This window comes from Falco rusticolus, chromosome 2, assembly GCF_015220075.1.
Source record: "Falco rusticolus isolate bFalRus1 chromosome 2, bFalRus1.pri, whole genome shotgun sequence".
Taxonomy (NCBI): Eukaryota; Metazoa; Chordata; class Aves; order Falconiformes; family Falconidae; genus Falco; species Falco rusticolus.
Window position 1 is genome coordinate 82834546 of NC_051188.1, and position 17152 is coordinate 82851697.

The 17152-nt window shown below is 45.4% G+C and overlaps 1 protein-coding gene across 8 annotated transcripts in view; it reads left to right on the forward strand.

Moving 5' to 3' along the window:
• The window catches only part of BCOR (BCL6 corepressor), an 83274-nt gene extending 66780 nt beyond the window's left edge, over positions 1 to 16494 (forward strand). For all 8 annotated transcript variants that reach the window (XM_037376916.1, XM_037376915.1, XM_037376920.1 and 5 more), the window contains 5 exons: positions 5345 to 5511; positions 12452 to 12597; positions 13766 to 13843; positions 14053 to 14203; positions 15374 to 16494. In XM_037376916.1, the coding sequence (XP_037232813.1) occupies positions 5345 to 5511; positions 12452 to 12597; positions 13766 to 13843; positions 14053 to 14203; positions 15374 to 15668 (837 nt within the window). In that variant the 3' untranslated portion in view covers positions 15669 to 16494. The remainder of the gene's footprint in view (positions 1 to 5344; positions 5512 to 12451; positions 12598 to 13765; positions 13844 to 14052; positions 14204 to 15373) is intronic.
• Positions 16495 to 17152: the final 658 nt, after the last annotated feature.

The window sequence follows — 17152 nt, forward strand, 5'->3', positions numbered from 1 at the left end:
GTTTGTGGTTTTTTTTAGTAGTCTTTACGGTGATCTTTACTGAGCTGTACGATTTTTGCTTTTGTTATTTGTGAAGAAGTGTAGTTTAGAGGAAGGGTTTTTCCTTTTGCTCTTTTTTTCTCCACGGAGTGTCTGGTACATGACGTGGGATGTAGTGCTTGGATTGTCCTCTTGCATGATCATATGCTTCTTGGTTCTCTGCATGCTTTGTGCTCAGAGTCTAGAGCTGCTTGGCGTAGCTGGAACAATGTTGTCTAATGAAACAGCCCTCCTGTTGCTACAAAAATCAGAAACCAGTGAATCCCCTAGCTCTGCTGTTTTGAAGCACGCTTTTATTGGGGAAATAGGGGCACGTAGGTATGAGTGTCATTGTTGCTCAACTTCACATCTTGCAAGAAGGCATTTCATTGCAGAGAGCAATTTCTGGCTTCGGCATGGCTGCAGCATTTGCCTTGGCAGTGGGAGGGCTGCTTGGACCTCAGAGTTGGGCTTGAGCCCTGTGCTGGAAGGTGGCATCAGCCCGGGCCCAGGTGGGGCCTGCCCAGCCTCAGGGATTTGTTGAAACCTCGAAAAGGCCTTTGTAGAGCTGGAGAGCTTTGTGTGAAGAGGGGCCTTCTCCAGCTCTGGAAGACAGTATTTGTTGGAAGGGTTGTGTTTACCCTAGACAAAGGCTTCTTCTAACCCAGGGCACTTCAGCTGTAGCTAGGAAAAGGAGAAGTGGTTGTTGCAACGTTGCTATGGTAATCTCCGTAATGTAAATGATTTAATTTCCTATGGACCTAACATTTCCTATGGATCCAAAATCAAAATGTGGTCTAGCGTGTGCTCCAGGCTATTGGTGTGTATTTTCTTCCTGCGTGGTGTGTGTCAGGGTGAGTACGCTTGGGCATTTTGCTTTCTGTGCCTGGTGTGCTCCATTGAACACAGCTCAACGTGAGCAGCTCTGAAACTTGGTGATGGGCTGAGGTCTTGCTCGAGCAGGGGCCGAGTGCTCTGTTTGCTGATGGTGGGAGCTCTCTACAGCATTGGCCCTGAGTGGGCTGGTTGCAGAAAGCTGGGGGTGCCAGGGCTTACTGAGGTGGGGTTCCTGTGACCCTGAGGTAACCTTGTGTGCTCACCATGCCTTCCCACCATCAGCTGATTGGGGATTTTGATTTTCTGATTTGAATTCACCCGGAAGTACAAGTGAACACCACGTTTTTCATAGGCTTAAATATTCCAATTGGTTTGACTTGATTGTTTGGCTGGCATTGATAGCACAACAGTGGGTCCTGTTGTTGGCGGAGCATGGGGCAGAGAGGAGAGCCCAGTCCATGTGCCTGAGCTGCTGCTAGGATCCAGCATTGCCTGTGTCTTTCAAGGCCCAGAGCAGTGGGTGGTTGTGCCACCCTGTCATGGCTTTATTTGGCCTGTGTTGAGCTGTGATAGTTTGGTCAGTCATGGAAGCTGTGTAGCTGTGGTGTTTCTCTTGCTAGTGACTAGACTACCGCAGTTAGCAGAAAGCTGAATTTCCGCTGCTGCCAGAAAGATTATAATGGTCAAAAAGTTACAGGTTCCTCTATTAGAAATAAATAAATAAATATGTACTGATGGGTCAAAGTAATTTGCTGATCTGTGACCTGTGGTAGCTGCACACATCTGTTTTCTGCCATCTTCGTTAGTGGGGCAGCAGCCTTTGGTGGTTGCGGTGCCATGGCCAGGGGTCGTTGCTGAAGTGGGAGTGTTGGATGCTCACGGGCACATGAAGGCTTCTCATAGCTGCTGTGGTGGCAGTGGGTAGCCCAGTGGCCCCCTGCCAGCTTGGTGGCAGAGGAGGCAGACGAGTTTGCATCACCAGGGCCACAGCTTATAGAGGGATGCTGAGTGCTGATGCAGGACTTGGGAGCTGGAAGTGGCTGGCACCACGGGCACCACTGAGCCCTGACAGTGGCAGGAATGCTGTATGGGACAGAGCAGCCCTGACAGCTCTGCCCTGAGACTGGATGATCTTGTGCCTGCCCTTGGCAGCCTGCCTGCCTGCCTGCCTTTGCACAGGGCCCTGCGGCCATGCAGAGATCCCACCCCAAACCCAGAGGCAGTGCTGGCACCTTAAGCATGCAAAGGTGCTGACGAGCTGTATATATCGCTCCTGGACCCACAGGGCATCCAAGTGCTGCTAGCTCAGGTACCTCTGCCCTACTCAGTCGCATGGTGCAGTTGTGCTCCGGATAGTTGCAGGAGCAGGATGCAAGCTGTTAGAATTTTGCATGTGAAAACTGATGTGAGAGTGAAATGTCGAAGGACAAATGTGTCTGGTCAGATAAATTGTAGGGCTGCAGCTAACAAGGCTACTTAACGGCAGTGTGGCAAACAGTCTTTGGCTCTGGAAATCCATAGGGTCTGAGCAAAACCCTGCTGAAGCTGGTGGGAAGCTTTGCCTTTCCTTCGCTAGGCTTCTGCGCCAAGCCTTGCTTCATCAGGGTATTAACAACCCATCCCAGTGTATGGGCGCTCTCAAATCCATTTGGTTTTCCCCATTTGAAACAAATGACTTGAGATAATAGTAGTCTTAAAACTGTAATTTACTTTTTGTGAAGGGGGAATTATAGGGAGCGTAGAGTCTTCTGGGGAAAAAAATTACAAAAGGCTTGCGTAATGAATTTGATGGGAGAGGAAACACTGGCTGTCTTTGTGCCGTTTGTTGCTTTTTGGTGTGTGACTGGACTTGGAAAGTTCTCTGGTGAATTTGGGATTAAATCTTGCCTAGGAAGGCAGTGAAATTAGAGGAATATGTGGTGTGTGATAGGGGTTGGGGAAAGATGGTGTTTGTTTACAGGCGTTTTAAATGCTCAGGAAGACAGGGCTTACCTAGGCAGGGGAAGAATGTCTGGCCCTGGGGATGCTTCACACGAGGGTCTGGCGCTGGGTCCCCAGTGGCTCTGCTGCAGGAGCAGGAGCTGAGCGTCATCCTGCCCTTGCATAGCTCCCCTAGGGAGCTCCTGCACCCTGCCTGGGAATGAGCATCACCTCGAGCATCATTTCTGGGACTTGGCATGGCTGTGGTGAAGCGTTATGGCTCAGCTTTATAATGCCTTGCCCAAGGGCCATGTTTCGAGGTTAAGTGGAGGGCAATAGTGCTTCTTAGTGGCAGCGTGTGCGCCCAGGGTATGGGGGATGTGCAGGGGGATGGTGACCCCTTCCCTTGGAAAAGGGGCAGGAGCTGCTGCAGGGCATGGGTGGGAGACAGTAAAGGGAAGGGCATCTCTTTGTTAGGTGAGGATGGAGCATGCATATTTGCATGCACCTTTTAACGCTACTGTTTGCAATTTGTCTAACAAACTGCAGGCAGCAGAAGCGGTGGTGGCACATATCTTGCCTGGTGATGTGCTAGCTTGACTCTTTGGATTAACTGCGAGTGATTTTCACTGCTGGTTTAAATAGAGCACCTGTACAGACATTAAATTGCCCTGTGGCACTTTCACAGCCTTTCTCTAATGTTAGTGAGAGATGCTTATGAAACCAAAAGTGTGTTTGTGGCACCACATGTTCCTGTATTCGGCAGCAATGGCTTAATTTTTTTTGAAAATTGAATAAATCATGTTAAAAAAAGTTAATGAGGCATTTAATTAATTAACAATGTAGAGTTTTATGGTCTTTATGGTTACATTTTGTGGTTAATGACATTCTTCTTATAGCCTCTTAACACAGAATTGCCCGACAAAATTGTCCTTTTCGTCCAGTAGTAGGTATTCTGCCCTACGACGAGCCTTTCCTTTTTACAAAAATAGATGAAAGGGCTTTTATTTTGAGTTGCAGAATCTATTCTAAATGGTAACTGCATGCTAAAAGTGGAACTGAATATGGCAGCTGCTTCTGCTACCTATATCCATCTGCTAATTTGCCTGGCGGGGTGGTCTGGTTTTGAAGGAAAATTCATACCTCCAGGGTATAATTTTGCACAGCCCTTTCTTATGGGATTGAGGAAGTGCAGGGTAAAAAGCATCCATTCTGGACTGATTTTTGGGCTTCGGGCTGGTAAGCAGGAACATGAAGAGCCCCCTGTTTGCTGGGAGGCGGGTGTGTGGGGATCCCAGGTTAAACCGATGGGTGCATCAGGTGTAGGTGGTCCGGTGGCAGGTGAGGGGGATGCTCTGGTGCCTGGGACGGGGCAGCTCATTAGCTCCCCACTTCAGCTTGTTTAGTGAGGGCCTGCTAAAAGAGCAGCTTCATGCTGTATCCTAGATACCAGCTCTCAGGTCAGGTATACCCAGAGAACAGATTATTGCGGGCTTTCCGGTAGATTTCAAAACGGGAAGAATAAATGCATCACACCCAGCAGTTGTTTTATTCTCTTGTATTGGCAAGGCAAACACTTGCCTTCTCCATGCCCTATCTGGCTTGGCGAAGATGTCACTCAGCCTTCAGGAGGAGCAAATGCAAAATTAATGGCTTGCTGCTAATCTGGGAACGCAGGGGCTATTTTATATGTACAGTGTCACTTAGAAATGGGTAGGTTTTTTTCTTTTGCATCTGACACAAATCAAGGAAGACTCGCACCATCCTAAATTTTTGGTTGAGTGATGGAGCAGTCATTGTTTCAAGGCTGCACAACAGCGTAGAGCTGAGTCTGGCCTAGGCTCTCGACCGTGGTATATTTGACTGCAAGATGAATTGTGTTAAATTCACATGGCTTCCCACGGCGCCGGGCTCGTTATTGGAACCTGGCGCCTGGCTTTAGTTCTGCATGCAGAAAACCAGGGTGGGTGAAAATGGGATTTCCCCGATCTTGATAGAGCCGGGCTTTTTTTTGTTTGTGAATAGCAAACCGTTCTTTGTGTGTCTTAAATGTGTTTTGTTTCGGGTCATGCACTTTTTCTTTTTAAAATCAAACTGACGTCGGCTGTGCTGCTGTTGTGCTTGCAGAATTTTCTGCTAAAAAATGCAGATGTACTAGTAAAACCTTCCTGCTAGCTTTATGCATGGAAGTTTTGAGAAGTGGAAAGCTGCAAGTTTTGTCTGAAAAATCTGTGCCTTCCCTCTCTGTGACGATTGCTGACACTGGGGGCTGCGGGAAGGTCCCTGCAGGGTGCACAGCTCTTGGTGCCACTTTGTCCAAGCTAATCTGCTCATGGAAAGCCATGGTCTCTGCTCTGTGTCCTGAATAAATACGGCTTTCAATGGCTCCCGTTTTCCTTTTGACTGACTCAAAGAGGGTAACTTAGGCATATCACAGGGATTTTGTGTTTTCCCCTTTTTGCCTTCCACACCCACCCACCCAGGCTCCCCAGCTCCTTTAAGAAGAGAAATCTGTGCATCACTGCAGCAAGAAATAACTCGATGTATCTGTTTTTCCTCCTGTTTCCAGGAAGTGGTTCTGTATTGTTTGGAAAACAAGGTGTGTGATGTGAATCATCGCGACAACGCGGGTTACTGTGCCCTGCATGAGGCCTGTGCCAGAGGCTGGCTGAGCATCGTGAGGCATCTCCTCGAGTATGGGGCTGACGTCAACTGCAGTGCTCAGGATGGAACCAGGTTAGTAGCACCCCTGGCCCAGCACTGGGTGGCCACAGCCACCAGGCAGTGGTTTCTTAGGCCATGACGGTGAGAGGAAGTGCCCCTTCCTTCTCTCTTTATGTCTTTCCTTTATCCTCCCCTTATCCCCCGTCCTGCATGAAACCCCCAAAGCAGGTCAGATGCTGCCAGGGTCCTCTTGCGTGGTGTCCTCCTTATTGCTGGTCCTTGGGCAGAAGCGTGCCGGACTCGGTGACTTCCTGTGCTCTCCAGTTAATATAGCGGTGGGGGCACACTTTTGTTGTGTTTCGAGTTTGGTGTAATTTTTTTTTGTTGTTCTGGGAATTTTAATAAGTTGTGCTTTATTTTTCTTCAAGAGTTTGTGAAACTGCCAGCGACAGGGCAGGAAGGAGCATTACCTGAGGTGCAACCCTGCTTGTGTGTTCTCCGAGTCCTTCGAGTTGTGCCACAACAGTGGGCTTTGCCTTGTTAGCAGGGTTGCTTTTAAGAGCACTTCAGGCTCTTGCAGTGATTGGGTGTGCAAGTCCTATATATGCTCTATAAAAGTGTTGTTTTGTGGAACTGTTAAAACTATCTGCTCTTTTGATATTTTGGGTTGATTTTTTTTTATCCCGAATTAGCTTTTTTTAGTTTTCTTCATAGAATAGTAGGGGTGCTGAGTTCTTGTGCTTGCAGAATAGATAGTAAGCTTTTCTTTCTTGCTTTGTGGAGCTAGAAATGCTGCATGTACATCTCCTGAAGTACCTCGTTGACCACCTCTGTGGGGCTGACCTTGGGGTCACTTGTCCTTAGCATATGCAGAATGTTATCCAGTCTATGCATTTTGGGGACAGGTCACTTTGTATTCTGTGAAGCTCCTGCAGCTTGTTATCTTAAATGGTTTATCTCATTCACAATCACCATCCAAATAGGCAGGTGAAATTAGCATGACTAAGAGTCTACCTCTTTTGTTTTTAAGCTCTTTATTTATTAACTTGGGAAGGGAGGAGTCAGGAAAACAAAAGTCCCAAGAGGGCCGGCTAGGGTGGTCCATTCGAAGTTCATGGTGGTAATGGTCAGTCGTTACCGGCCCATCATGGCCCAAAGGAAACGTTTCTGGAGAAACATTGAAGCTCTGGCTGGATTGCCAGATTCCTTCTGTCTCCCACTTCTTTGTAAGAAGTCTCAACTCTCTAGACTGACAAACAGCCCCACATTTTGTGCTGTCTTCAGCTTTCATACGTGACCTATGCAGCAGTGGCAAGTTGCCATAAAAAGAACCCTACATTATTTTTATCTCACTTGCTGGAATAAGCTATACAGAAAATTAACCCCAGGAAGTTTCAGACCGGTCCTAATCACCCACCAGTTCAGAGTCCACCTTTGATTTCGATTCACAGATGGAGCCGATCTTCAAGAAAGAAACTTGGCTTGTGTGCCCTGAAAAGTTGTTTTGGGGGGGAAAATGCATTTTAGAAATGAACATAGTAATGATCTGATCATAGACGGTAATGTCAGAACTCAGCCTGTGGTTCCCTTTCCTTTTTGATGGCAGACTTATTTTTTGTTTGAAAAGCTGCCTAACAGACAGTGTGAATCCAAAACGCATCTAATGCACAGATGAAAGATGGTCTAGCTGCCCTGAGTTGGGGAGGACGGAAAGCAGAAGTTTCTGTAAGGAACTTCTGATGAGTGTTATCCACTGCCTTTTGGTAGGGCCAGACTTCCCTGTCTCTGTAAAGCAAATCATGACATTCATAAGACAAATCCCATTTTTCTCTTAATAAGTAAGATACTGAAATCTTAAATCCAAAAAAATCAAAGCCTTTTTCCCCTCCCCTTCTTCTTTAACTACGCTGAATGTGCCTTATTGTCCCCTCCATCCACCATCTCACAAGCCCACTAGCCAAAGGTATTTCTGGTAGCGCTGGAAGCTCTCAAGTCTTGAGACAGTAACAGTGGATGTTCAGTTTGATTCAGCCAGTTAGTGTAAATCCACATAGAGGAGTGATGTAATTGCACGAGCTGTAATGTAATTGCATACGCTGCCTTTGTTAATGTGACAGCCTGGGGTGTCACTTGGATGCCAGCTGCCTCTGTGGTCAGCTTTTTGGAGGGCACTCTGAAAAGTTGTGACAAGTGAGGATATGGCTTCAGTCTGAACAAAATGTCCATGTGAATGTGAATGATGTAGGAGAGTTTTGCAAAGTGTGCATCTCTTCTTTCAGTCCTACCTGGAGTGCTGTGGGTGCTCTGATCAAAGTGGTGGTTTTGCATGTGTGTGTTCAAGTTTTGAAAGTGAAGCAAAGACCCGACCCTCTTGCTCTGGTGTTGCCTTTTATGTACCTATGCAGCCAGTCTGTTGTGAGTTCAGTAGATCAGGTAGGCTGTCAGCCTCTGGTTCCTGATACTATCAGAAACCTTGGTGAACCCAAAACCAAACAAAGCACTAGACTGTAGTGGCTGGGCAAGGAGGTGACGGCATCGGGGTGGGGGTGGGGTGGGTGTGTGTAGGTATGGTGCAATCCTTCCCTTCACCCTCAGCTCAGCGCTGGGGCTCTGCCTGCATGCCTACTGCTGCCTGCAGTGCACAGTGTCCCTCTCTGCCCTGTTAAGGGCACATCTGGTCAGGTTAAGTACAGCCGTCTTCTGTGGTTTTCCCCTTAAACTCTGTGTTGATGGTGGCTCTCCAAGTGCAGTGCCTGCAGACCCTGAATACACAAGCACTCTGCTGCTGAATTAGTGGCTAATCAAAGATTATTGTAGAACAGGGCGAGATCTTTAAGACCTGTCTCAGAGGTGCCACAGCCACTAAGGGCTCTTAATCGTCTTACCTATAAATAATAATAGACTGTGCTTAAGAGGTGAGGCTTTCCTTCCCTGACAGGACCCCAGTAAGTGCAGTAGCTCAACAAGGGGGTTCGATGACCAGTGCCTGACATTAGCAAGGATGGTCGTCCAGTGTATTTGGCTTTATCTCCTTGTTCTCCTCTTGCCTCCACAGCATGCCCTAGCTGAACCGGCACCACTTCAAAAACAAAGCTGCATGCCAAAAATACAGGCATCTCCTGCCTGTTAGTGAGTCCTCTCCTTTGCTTCAGAGTTAGCTTGCTAGATTCATTCTCTGTAGCCAGTTTTGCTTTATCCTTCTTGCTGGCGGCTGATGAGCTCAGCCTTTTTTATTTTTTCCCTGGGAGGACCATGCCAAGATGGCTCTCTTCCTGTGTCCTTTCAGCTGGTCTTGGCAGAGCAATACCCTCCAGCAGCTAATTGCGTTAAAGAAGAGGCAGCCGGCATAGCTGCCCTCCTGTAACTTGTGCCTTGCCTCTTCCATGGGGCAGCGTTGCATGATAGAGTAGATGGGGGTAAAAATAAGATGCCAAGATACGGTATTGCTCAGCGAGTTATGAGACCTCTTACTGCAATGAGGAAAATTCTGGTGGTGCCTGAAAGGCTGAGAGCAAACCCTGACTGGCTTAAATAGTTTATAATTTTGGTGGTGGAATGATAAACCCCCAGTGAAATGTTTTCCTAACTCTAGTAGTGGTAAAAATAGTAGGAAGAATTTGACAGTACACAAGAGAGGGTTGGGATGTGTGTCTCCTGTAGGATATTGCAGCTTTCGAATGTCCCCAGATCGTTCTGGGGCCTTTTGAAGTATTTGTTTTAGAAATGAGCTGTTCTACCATTAACTATATCATTAGGGATAGAGAGCGTTTATTTCCACCATGCTGAGGGCAGAAAAGATTATATGGGCAAAGCAGCTCAGGAGAGGACTCCCAGGGATCTTCTTTTTTTTCACATCTGAAAGAGTTGCCGACTCCAATAGTCACTTTTGCATCCTACAAAGAGGATGGTTAAACTCTTCCAAGACTGAAAAATACTCCCTCCTCTGCCAGCCCTGGTGGGAGAAGCAAACAAGTAGCTGTGCCTTTGCGTGGTCCTGCTCTTGAGCTTGCCAAGGAGCTGTGCTAGCCTGTAAAAGAGTCTGTCAGTGCTCTGTTACTGCCTTTTTCCCCCTGCCTTATCTATGGGAATCTCCTTTTTTTTCCCCCTGCTCCTTGCCAGTGTTTTCTTCCCTTTCGTCTCTTCCTTCTGTTTATTGTTCTTCCTCCTTCCATGCGGCTTTACTGCGCCTTTCCTCCCCCTTGCCTCTATAAAGTCCTGCCTCATGCCCAGGGTGGCCTCCCTGTGCTCTGGCAGGTGACAAAGCTGGGTCTGCCTGCCCTGCTGCCTGCCCTGCTACCACTGCCTCTGTTTGCACCACTGAACCAGGCTGGGTGACACGTAGAAAGGGAGAGGGAATCCCATCCCGGGGTTACAGCCCAGGCGCTGCCGTTTTTCCTTCCCACAGAATGCCCAGGCGCCCTTTAATAAACTCATCCGGGTGTTGTTAAATCGATTGAAACACTGCGTGGTGATTTAGATGCTGTTTTTAATAAGTTAAGGGATCATCTTGAATTCATTACTGCTTCAAAAGCCACTTAGGTAAGTCAGTTCAAGAAAAAAAAAACACACAAAAAATCCCACAAACCAGTAAACTAACAACACTCTCCACCCCCACCCCCAAACCAGAAAATCCTAATTCTGGATTTAAAATAAAATGGAACACAGTTCAAAATTAAAGACTCAAGTAAAGTAAAGGAGTGGGGGGGAAAAAGCGTCCCCAGCATTTGGCGGCAGCCATAGCTCTCATCTGTTCATGCTGCCTGTTGCCAGACTTTCAGCCAGGGATGCTTCATGCCCAGTGGGGGACTGGAGGGTTTGCAGCAAGGCTGATCTTTCCTGTTGTAGATGCTCAAAATGTCGTGACCCCACAGCTCAGCCCTCAGATGCTTGCTGGCAGCCAGAAACACCCAATACTTCTTCAGCCTTGGTGTCAGCACCCCTGTTGTTCGTTACCTTTTGTGATCACTTGGGATGTTTAGCCCTGGCCAGATCCTGGATGTGCCGGGTGCTGCATAGGCACGTGATGCTGCAGCAGTCCTTGTGTGGAAGCACCGAGTCAGTAGGTGGAGGTGGGAGGGTGAGGCTTGCAGGGAACCTCAGGGATGCTGGCTTGTCCAGCACTCTGTTTCAAGGGCATCACATAGTTTTGGTGTTATGTTAAGAGCACTCCCTGTGAGATTGAGAAGGGATATCCTGACCCTGTGTAACTGATCCTCATAGACCTCTCTGGTCTTAAAATTTGAAAGTGGCTTTCCAAAGAGCAGCATTTTGGGCTTTGACATGCACGTGCATGTACACATGTTGCATGCTCTGGTGCCAGGGGTCTGAGGGGTGGCACGAGCTGGGTTGAGGACTGCGCTCAGCAGCTTGGGGGTCACCTGCTTGTTCACTGTGTTGGTTGCCTGGGGGTGCGCAGGAGGCTGGCAGTGTGGGGTAAGCCCTCTTTCCATAGCCATCAAGCTGCAAACTCCCAAGTGCACCTTTCTTGTGTCAATATAGGATGCATATGTTAAAAACAAAACTGCGTGCAGCTTTCCAGCAAGATGGGGGCAAGCAAGAGTGCCTCACGTGTGACAGATGTTAATCACCTTAAGTCACAGCCTACTGGAAAGTACTTTGAGTAAACACAGTTGGAATATTCTTTCTGAGATGGATTAGAGCCCCCCTGCTACCAGCAGTGCTGTGTGATAGATAGGAATATGGTCGTGTGCCTTCCTCTTCTGACTGGTTTGACCTGCTTCCTCCTGCAGAGGAAGGAGCTCTGCCCTGAGCTCACGTGGATGGCAGTCTGTACCAGAGCAGTGGTGACATGGCGGGGCCGTTGCTGCGTGCAGCAGAAGCGGTGGGATTTGGCCTCTTTGCAGGAGGGAGTTTAAGCCCTGGTTGTTACCCAAGTGTTGCTTGGCAGATTGGTAGATGGAGCCGAGGGTTTTGCTTGTCTGTGCTTCCAGATGACATTCTTGTAATGTCATTCTGAAAGGTTTCTAGGAAGGCAGTATGCGGTCCTAGTTACAGTCCTCGCTTACTTCTTTTGCCTTTTAATACATCTGCTTGAGAGCTTGGAAGCCTTGTTGTGGGGCAGTGGTGGTGGCAGTCTGAAGGGGTATAGAGTCAAGCTGCATGATCACGGGCCATGCATTTGACTCCACTTTCAGTTCCCTGCTCATCACTGTCTAAGGAAAAGATGGGATTTTAACACGTCTTCATTAGTCTGAAGGGTAATATGTTCTACTTCCAGACAACTCCCTGTTACGTATAATCAATTTTAAAGGCAAAAGTTAATGCGATTTATAATTAGCGATAAGGAATTCTAAACCTGGAATTGCAGGCATGTGTATTAATGAATAATCCTTCTGTAGGCTCACAAAATCTATGTCTGAGCTTGTATAGATTGCTCATGCCGTGTAAAATGCGTTAATTTCTGGGTGGACTGGACTTAAAATAACACGTTTTTCAGTTCTCTGAGTAGAAGGGTTGGATTGTGCTGCAAATATGTTCACAAGTACTGTTTAAAGAGGGTATAGCGCAGAAGTGTAATTCCTAGCAAATTTTCATAACTTATTTCTGTGTACATAATTTCAGAGCTTTGGGTAACTGATCTCCGTGCTTGCCCAGAGGCAAGCTAGATGAGGCCTTATGCCACAGCGCGCTGTTGAATTGGCAGAGATTTGGAACAGTGGAGTGACTTGCAGCAAAATTACGTTTGTGAGGCTTCATGCAAACTCCTGCTTTCTGTTACAGCGCTGTAATTATTTTACTGGCCCTCGAAATATGTATGGCAATGAATAGATGTAACAGCAATATCTGCCCTGAGCAGTCTGACTCTGAAAAGACAAAGAGGGGAGGGGATGATGTGCAAGTAAAACTGACAATAAGGTGATTGGCAGCTGTATTAATAGTGTTATTTGCTATAAATAACTTTGATCTGAAGTCAGAAGTTTCTTGTCAGACACATTTGCATAATACTATTGAGTCAAAACGTAACACTATGATCTTTTTTATTTCCCCCTAGACCAATCCATGATGCAGTTGAAAATGATCACTTGGAAATTGTCCGCTTGTTACTGTCTTATGGTGCTGATCCAACACTTGCAACCTACTCTGGGAGGACCATTGTGAAAATGACCCACAGTGAGCTCATGGAGACCTTCCTCACAGGTATGTGGCCACATTATGTGGGGCTTTGCTGGTCGTGGCAAGTGGAGGGACATTCCCTGGTCCCATAGTCCTTGTTGCCTGGTGGGGACGGCTCCATGCCAAGGAGTAGTGTTAGGGTAGGCTGCAGTAATTCCCTCTCTGCCTGTGAAAACGCAGTGGCTGCAGGTGGGAAGCATGCAGCCCCCATGCATGGAGGCTCCTTCTAATTGAAACTCTTAATAAGTCGTAAGGATTACGGCACTATCAGATTTGATAGATAGGTAGACGGTCAGCAGGGTGTTTCAGTGCCTTCAGTTTTCTGCTTGAAATGAAAATAAACTTGCCAAATTGAATAGCTGTTTGTTAAACATAATCTTTTTTTTTTTTTTGGTTTCCTGTGGTCTTGCTTTTTGTCCTTTCAGTACTTGTATTTTTGCAAGTTCTGCCTCATGTCTGAAATGCTCTTAAAGGCTCTTGTGCTTAAACATGTCCATGTTCTAACGTGGTTTTACTTTTTTTTCCTGTTAGTTTTGGATAAAGATACTTGCATTCCCTAATAACTTAGCTCTGAAAATGTTTGCAGTGCTCACAGTGGATGAGTTTAAGTACTCATCTACTTACCTGTTCAAATGGTGCAGTGTAGAAAGTGCATAGGTGTATCATGACTTTTAGTAAAGTCCAGTATCTTGGACTTCGTAGCATCTTGAATTCCAGTATCTTTTCATCAACTCAGCTAGCAAATCTCCCAAATTATGTCTGTAGAAAAGAACTATATCTTCCGAGTGTATCTGTGTGGGAAAACTCCCAAACTGGTGTCCAGAATAACTAACTGTGCAGGCTAAAAAGTGTGGTACATCCTATCTTTCACAATAATAAACTGCCACTCTCGGTTTCTGAAACTTCAGGTTGGGTCTGTCGCTATTAGACCTTGGGGTGGTTATTTGATGTGATGGGTCATTATTTGTTGAGATGGGAGAAAGGATGCAGGAGAAAAGTAAATTCCAGGAATATTTGTGAGAATGTTATGTATATGCTGTTGTTTATAGCATGTGCATCACGAACATGGTATGGGGATTTTTGATGGAAGGTATGGAAGATGCATAGTCAGACTGTATGACACACGGTCTGCTACACTTGCCAGCTTTTTGTTCTCATCAGTATGTTTTTGTTGTTGTTTTTTCCTCTCCAGAGTATTTAACTGACCTGCAAGGTCGAAGTGTTGATGACCCTGGTTTGTACTGGGATTTCTATGGCAGCTCTGTGTGTGGTGAGCAAATGTTATCCTTTATTTCTTTGTATGCGGAGACTTTCAAAACATGCAGTATGTGAGGGTGGGGGCTGTTTTGTTTTTATGGCGGAGGAAGCTAGGAAGGAAGCAAACTGATTTTATTTACAGATCACGTTATTGGAAGAAAAAGCAAGACCTGCAACAGTCTCTTCAATGCTGACTTGGCACCTTTATTCAATTTTATTTAGATCCAAAAGATGAATCTGGATTTGACATCTTGGCAAATCCTCCCGGCCCAGGTGATGAAGATGAAGATGGGTTTAGCGATGTGTTTGAATTTGAATTTTCGGATGAGCCTCCCTTGCCGTGTTACAACATTCAAGTGTGTCTCTCTCAGGGGTAAGAACAAATACAGGTTTTGGCGTAAAAAAAGCGGAGATGGTCTACTTGGGATGGTAGATGTTTGTGTTTGTGGGGGAAAGTTTGTGTTTATGTAATGTGAATGACAGCGCAACTCCGTTACCTGCCAGGCTTTTTTAGAATAAGCGAATAGGAGGTGAGAGGGGGAGAGGCTGACTTGTCAGGGCTGCGGTTTGAGTGCCATACTCCCGAGCAGGATGAGTGACGTTTGAACACAGATTCCTTCCCTTGTCCCATGCAGGCACCTTGGTATAACATCCCAAACTACAAGTGCTTGCAGCACTTAAATTTGTTTGTAAGGTGTTTTCAATTTTAGTTAATAGGCTTTTCTGTTTTGCTAAGTGGGCGCGCTTTTGTGGATGACGCAATGACATTGTTACTGGTGTTCTGGTCTTTGTAGCAAAACTGGTTTAAAGCTCTGAATAGGATCAAACAAATGAGCATCTTACAGAAGATGCTATGATACTTAATAATAAGCAGAGACCTGGAAAATTTTATTATCTGTTGTATTCAAGTTATAAATTAGCTTTGTAAATAGCTACCATTTGTCATTTGCACCAATTTTGATGACAGATGTGGGAAAAATAGTTTTAAATATTAATCTTTTAGGAGTGCAGGTTTTAACGTGTTTTTATTATTTGAGTGATGGATGTAATGAGTTCTCTGAAGTGGACAAGTATGAAGAATGAATTTTAAAAAATGTATTCTTAATCTGAGAAAAACAACCCTCTGTTGGCATATTTAAGATCGGCATCTCTGGAAGTCAGAGGTGCTGAAATTTCTGGTTATAACTCTAAGCCATCTTCTACCTTGCTAAATGAGAGTCAGGCTCAGCCAGGCAAACCTTTAACTGTATGAGCAGCCGTCTCAGGATGGCTGCAGACACACACGTGTGCTTGTGAACCCTGGGTTTATAGGCTCCAGTACCTCCCCCTCCTTCCCCAAAGCTGCAGGCAGTGGTACTGTGAGTAAATATGTACACGCCTGCACATCTGTTGTATTCCACCCTGTGGGTGATGGCCTTGATTTCAGGGGCGTTGTTTGTGTGGGTACAGTCGGGGAGGGTCTGTCACAGCAATACGGTGAAGAGTCAAGAAGCCCATGAGTGAATGTCAGTTATTGGAGCCTCTTTCTCCTTTGCTTCCACAGACCACGGAACTGGCTTTTGCTCTCAGACGTGGTGAAGAGGCTAAAAATGTCATCTCGCATCTTCCGCTGCAACTTCCCCAATTTGGAAGTTGTCACCATCACAGAGGCAGAGTTTTACAAACAGACTTCCCTCAGCCAGTTGTTCTCTTGCTCTATGGACCTTGAAGCTTTTAACCCGGAGAGCAAAGAGCTGTTGGACTTGGTAGAGTTTACAAGCGAACTCAAGACTTTGCTCGGCTCCTCGCTTCACTGGTTGCATCCGCATGAGGACCCTCCCTTCGACATCCTCTGGTGAACCATCAGGCCATTTAATGTACAGTGCTCTATACAGTTACTTCTTTATGTATATGTGTTCAAATGAAAATGTTTCTGTAAAGAAAGGACACTATTAAATATGAAAATATCTTTCCTTTATATAAGAGATCTGAATTCCAGTTGGATGGATTTTGGAAGAATTTTTTTTTAACTTCAATCAGTTTTTACAAAATTGTTATATAATGTTTCTTTAAATGCACACAGGCTTTGGGATAAGTTTGTTATTACTTGGAACACATTTTTTTTTTTAAAGAACACACACACATTGACTTTGTTTCATACAAAGCACTGATTACACAGAACATACTTTTTTCTAGGTGATGTGATCAAAGTCGTGTGGCTTGTTTGGGAGATAGAATTCGGTAAGGCACTTGGTGATATTATTTTTGTTTTTTTGTTTACAGAATTACCTGCTTTGGCCAGGTAAGCACTATTGAATATAATTCAATAGTTTGTAATATAAATTAAACCATATCCATACGCATCAACTAATTGTAAGAACTTTTATATCCTAATTTAAAAGCTGTGAAATTTAGTTTTCACACATCAAACCGGATTGTTTATATATGTTTAAACATTTTATGCTCTTTATTTAAAGAAGACTTTGAACTATTTTTTCTGTACCTTGTAAAATATTGAAAAACTAACATATGTTGAAGTTGCTTGAAACTGTACATAAACTAAATTTTCTGAATTGTGTGTTTATGTTTGAGATCTGTGTTTTAACTTTGTAAGTAAATCTCCTGCCTTTGTATTTATATTTTACAAAAATTTTCTTAAAGGCAATAAAACTGTTGAGAAATGAAGAGGCTGAAGTGACTCCCATTAATTCTGTGCTTGGATGCGAAATGAGCTCCAACTCATTAATGTTTATGAAATGAGGCTCCATGAGCGGTTCTCTGAGCGGAGCAGAGCTGGCACAGGTGCCAGCGAGCAGCTGATGAAATCTGAGGTAGAATCTGCGTTGGCTTTCTAAATTCAAGGTTACAAGAAAACATTGGGCGGGCGCCTTTTGTGGGATAGAGGTTTGAAAGTGGTATTCACAATACTTTCTGCATTGCCTTTTACTTAAAGAATTGTGAATAGGTTCAATTATTTTTCCTCCTTTGTCATTGCTGTAAGTTGAATTGACTGAATTCTCTTTTCAGTGGTATGTGCAGAGCAGAGGAAAATCGTACCAGGGTAAATGCTTCAGTTTTAATGTGGAGCGTTAAAGCTGTGAGCACACTTTGCGGGGGCGTATCTAAAGGGACAGTGACCAGAATGTCACTTTTACACAACTCAGGAACTTGTGCCTAAGAGGCTGGTTTCCCTGGGCTTGGGCAGGCCCTCTCTTAAGGGTCTGGGTCTGCCCTTCCCCTTGTGGAAAGATGTTCTTGCTGTGAACCCAAACTCTTTTTTTAAGTTCTGCTTTGGGGTTGTTTTTAACAGGAGTATGTCCTGTGATAGCCAAATGCTTCAAGC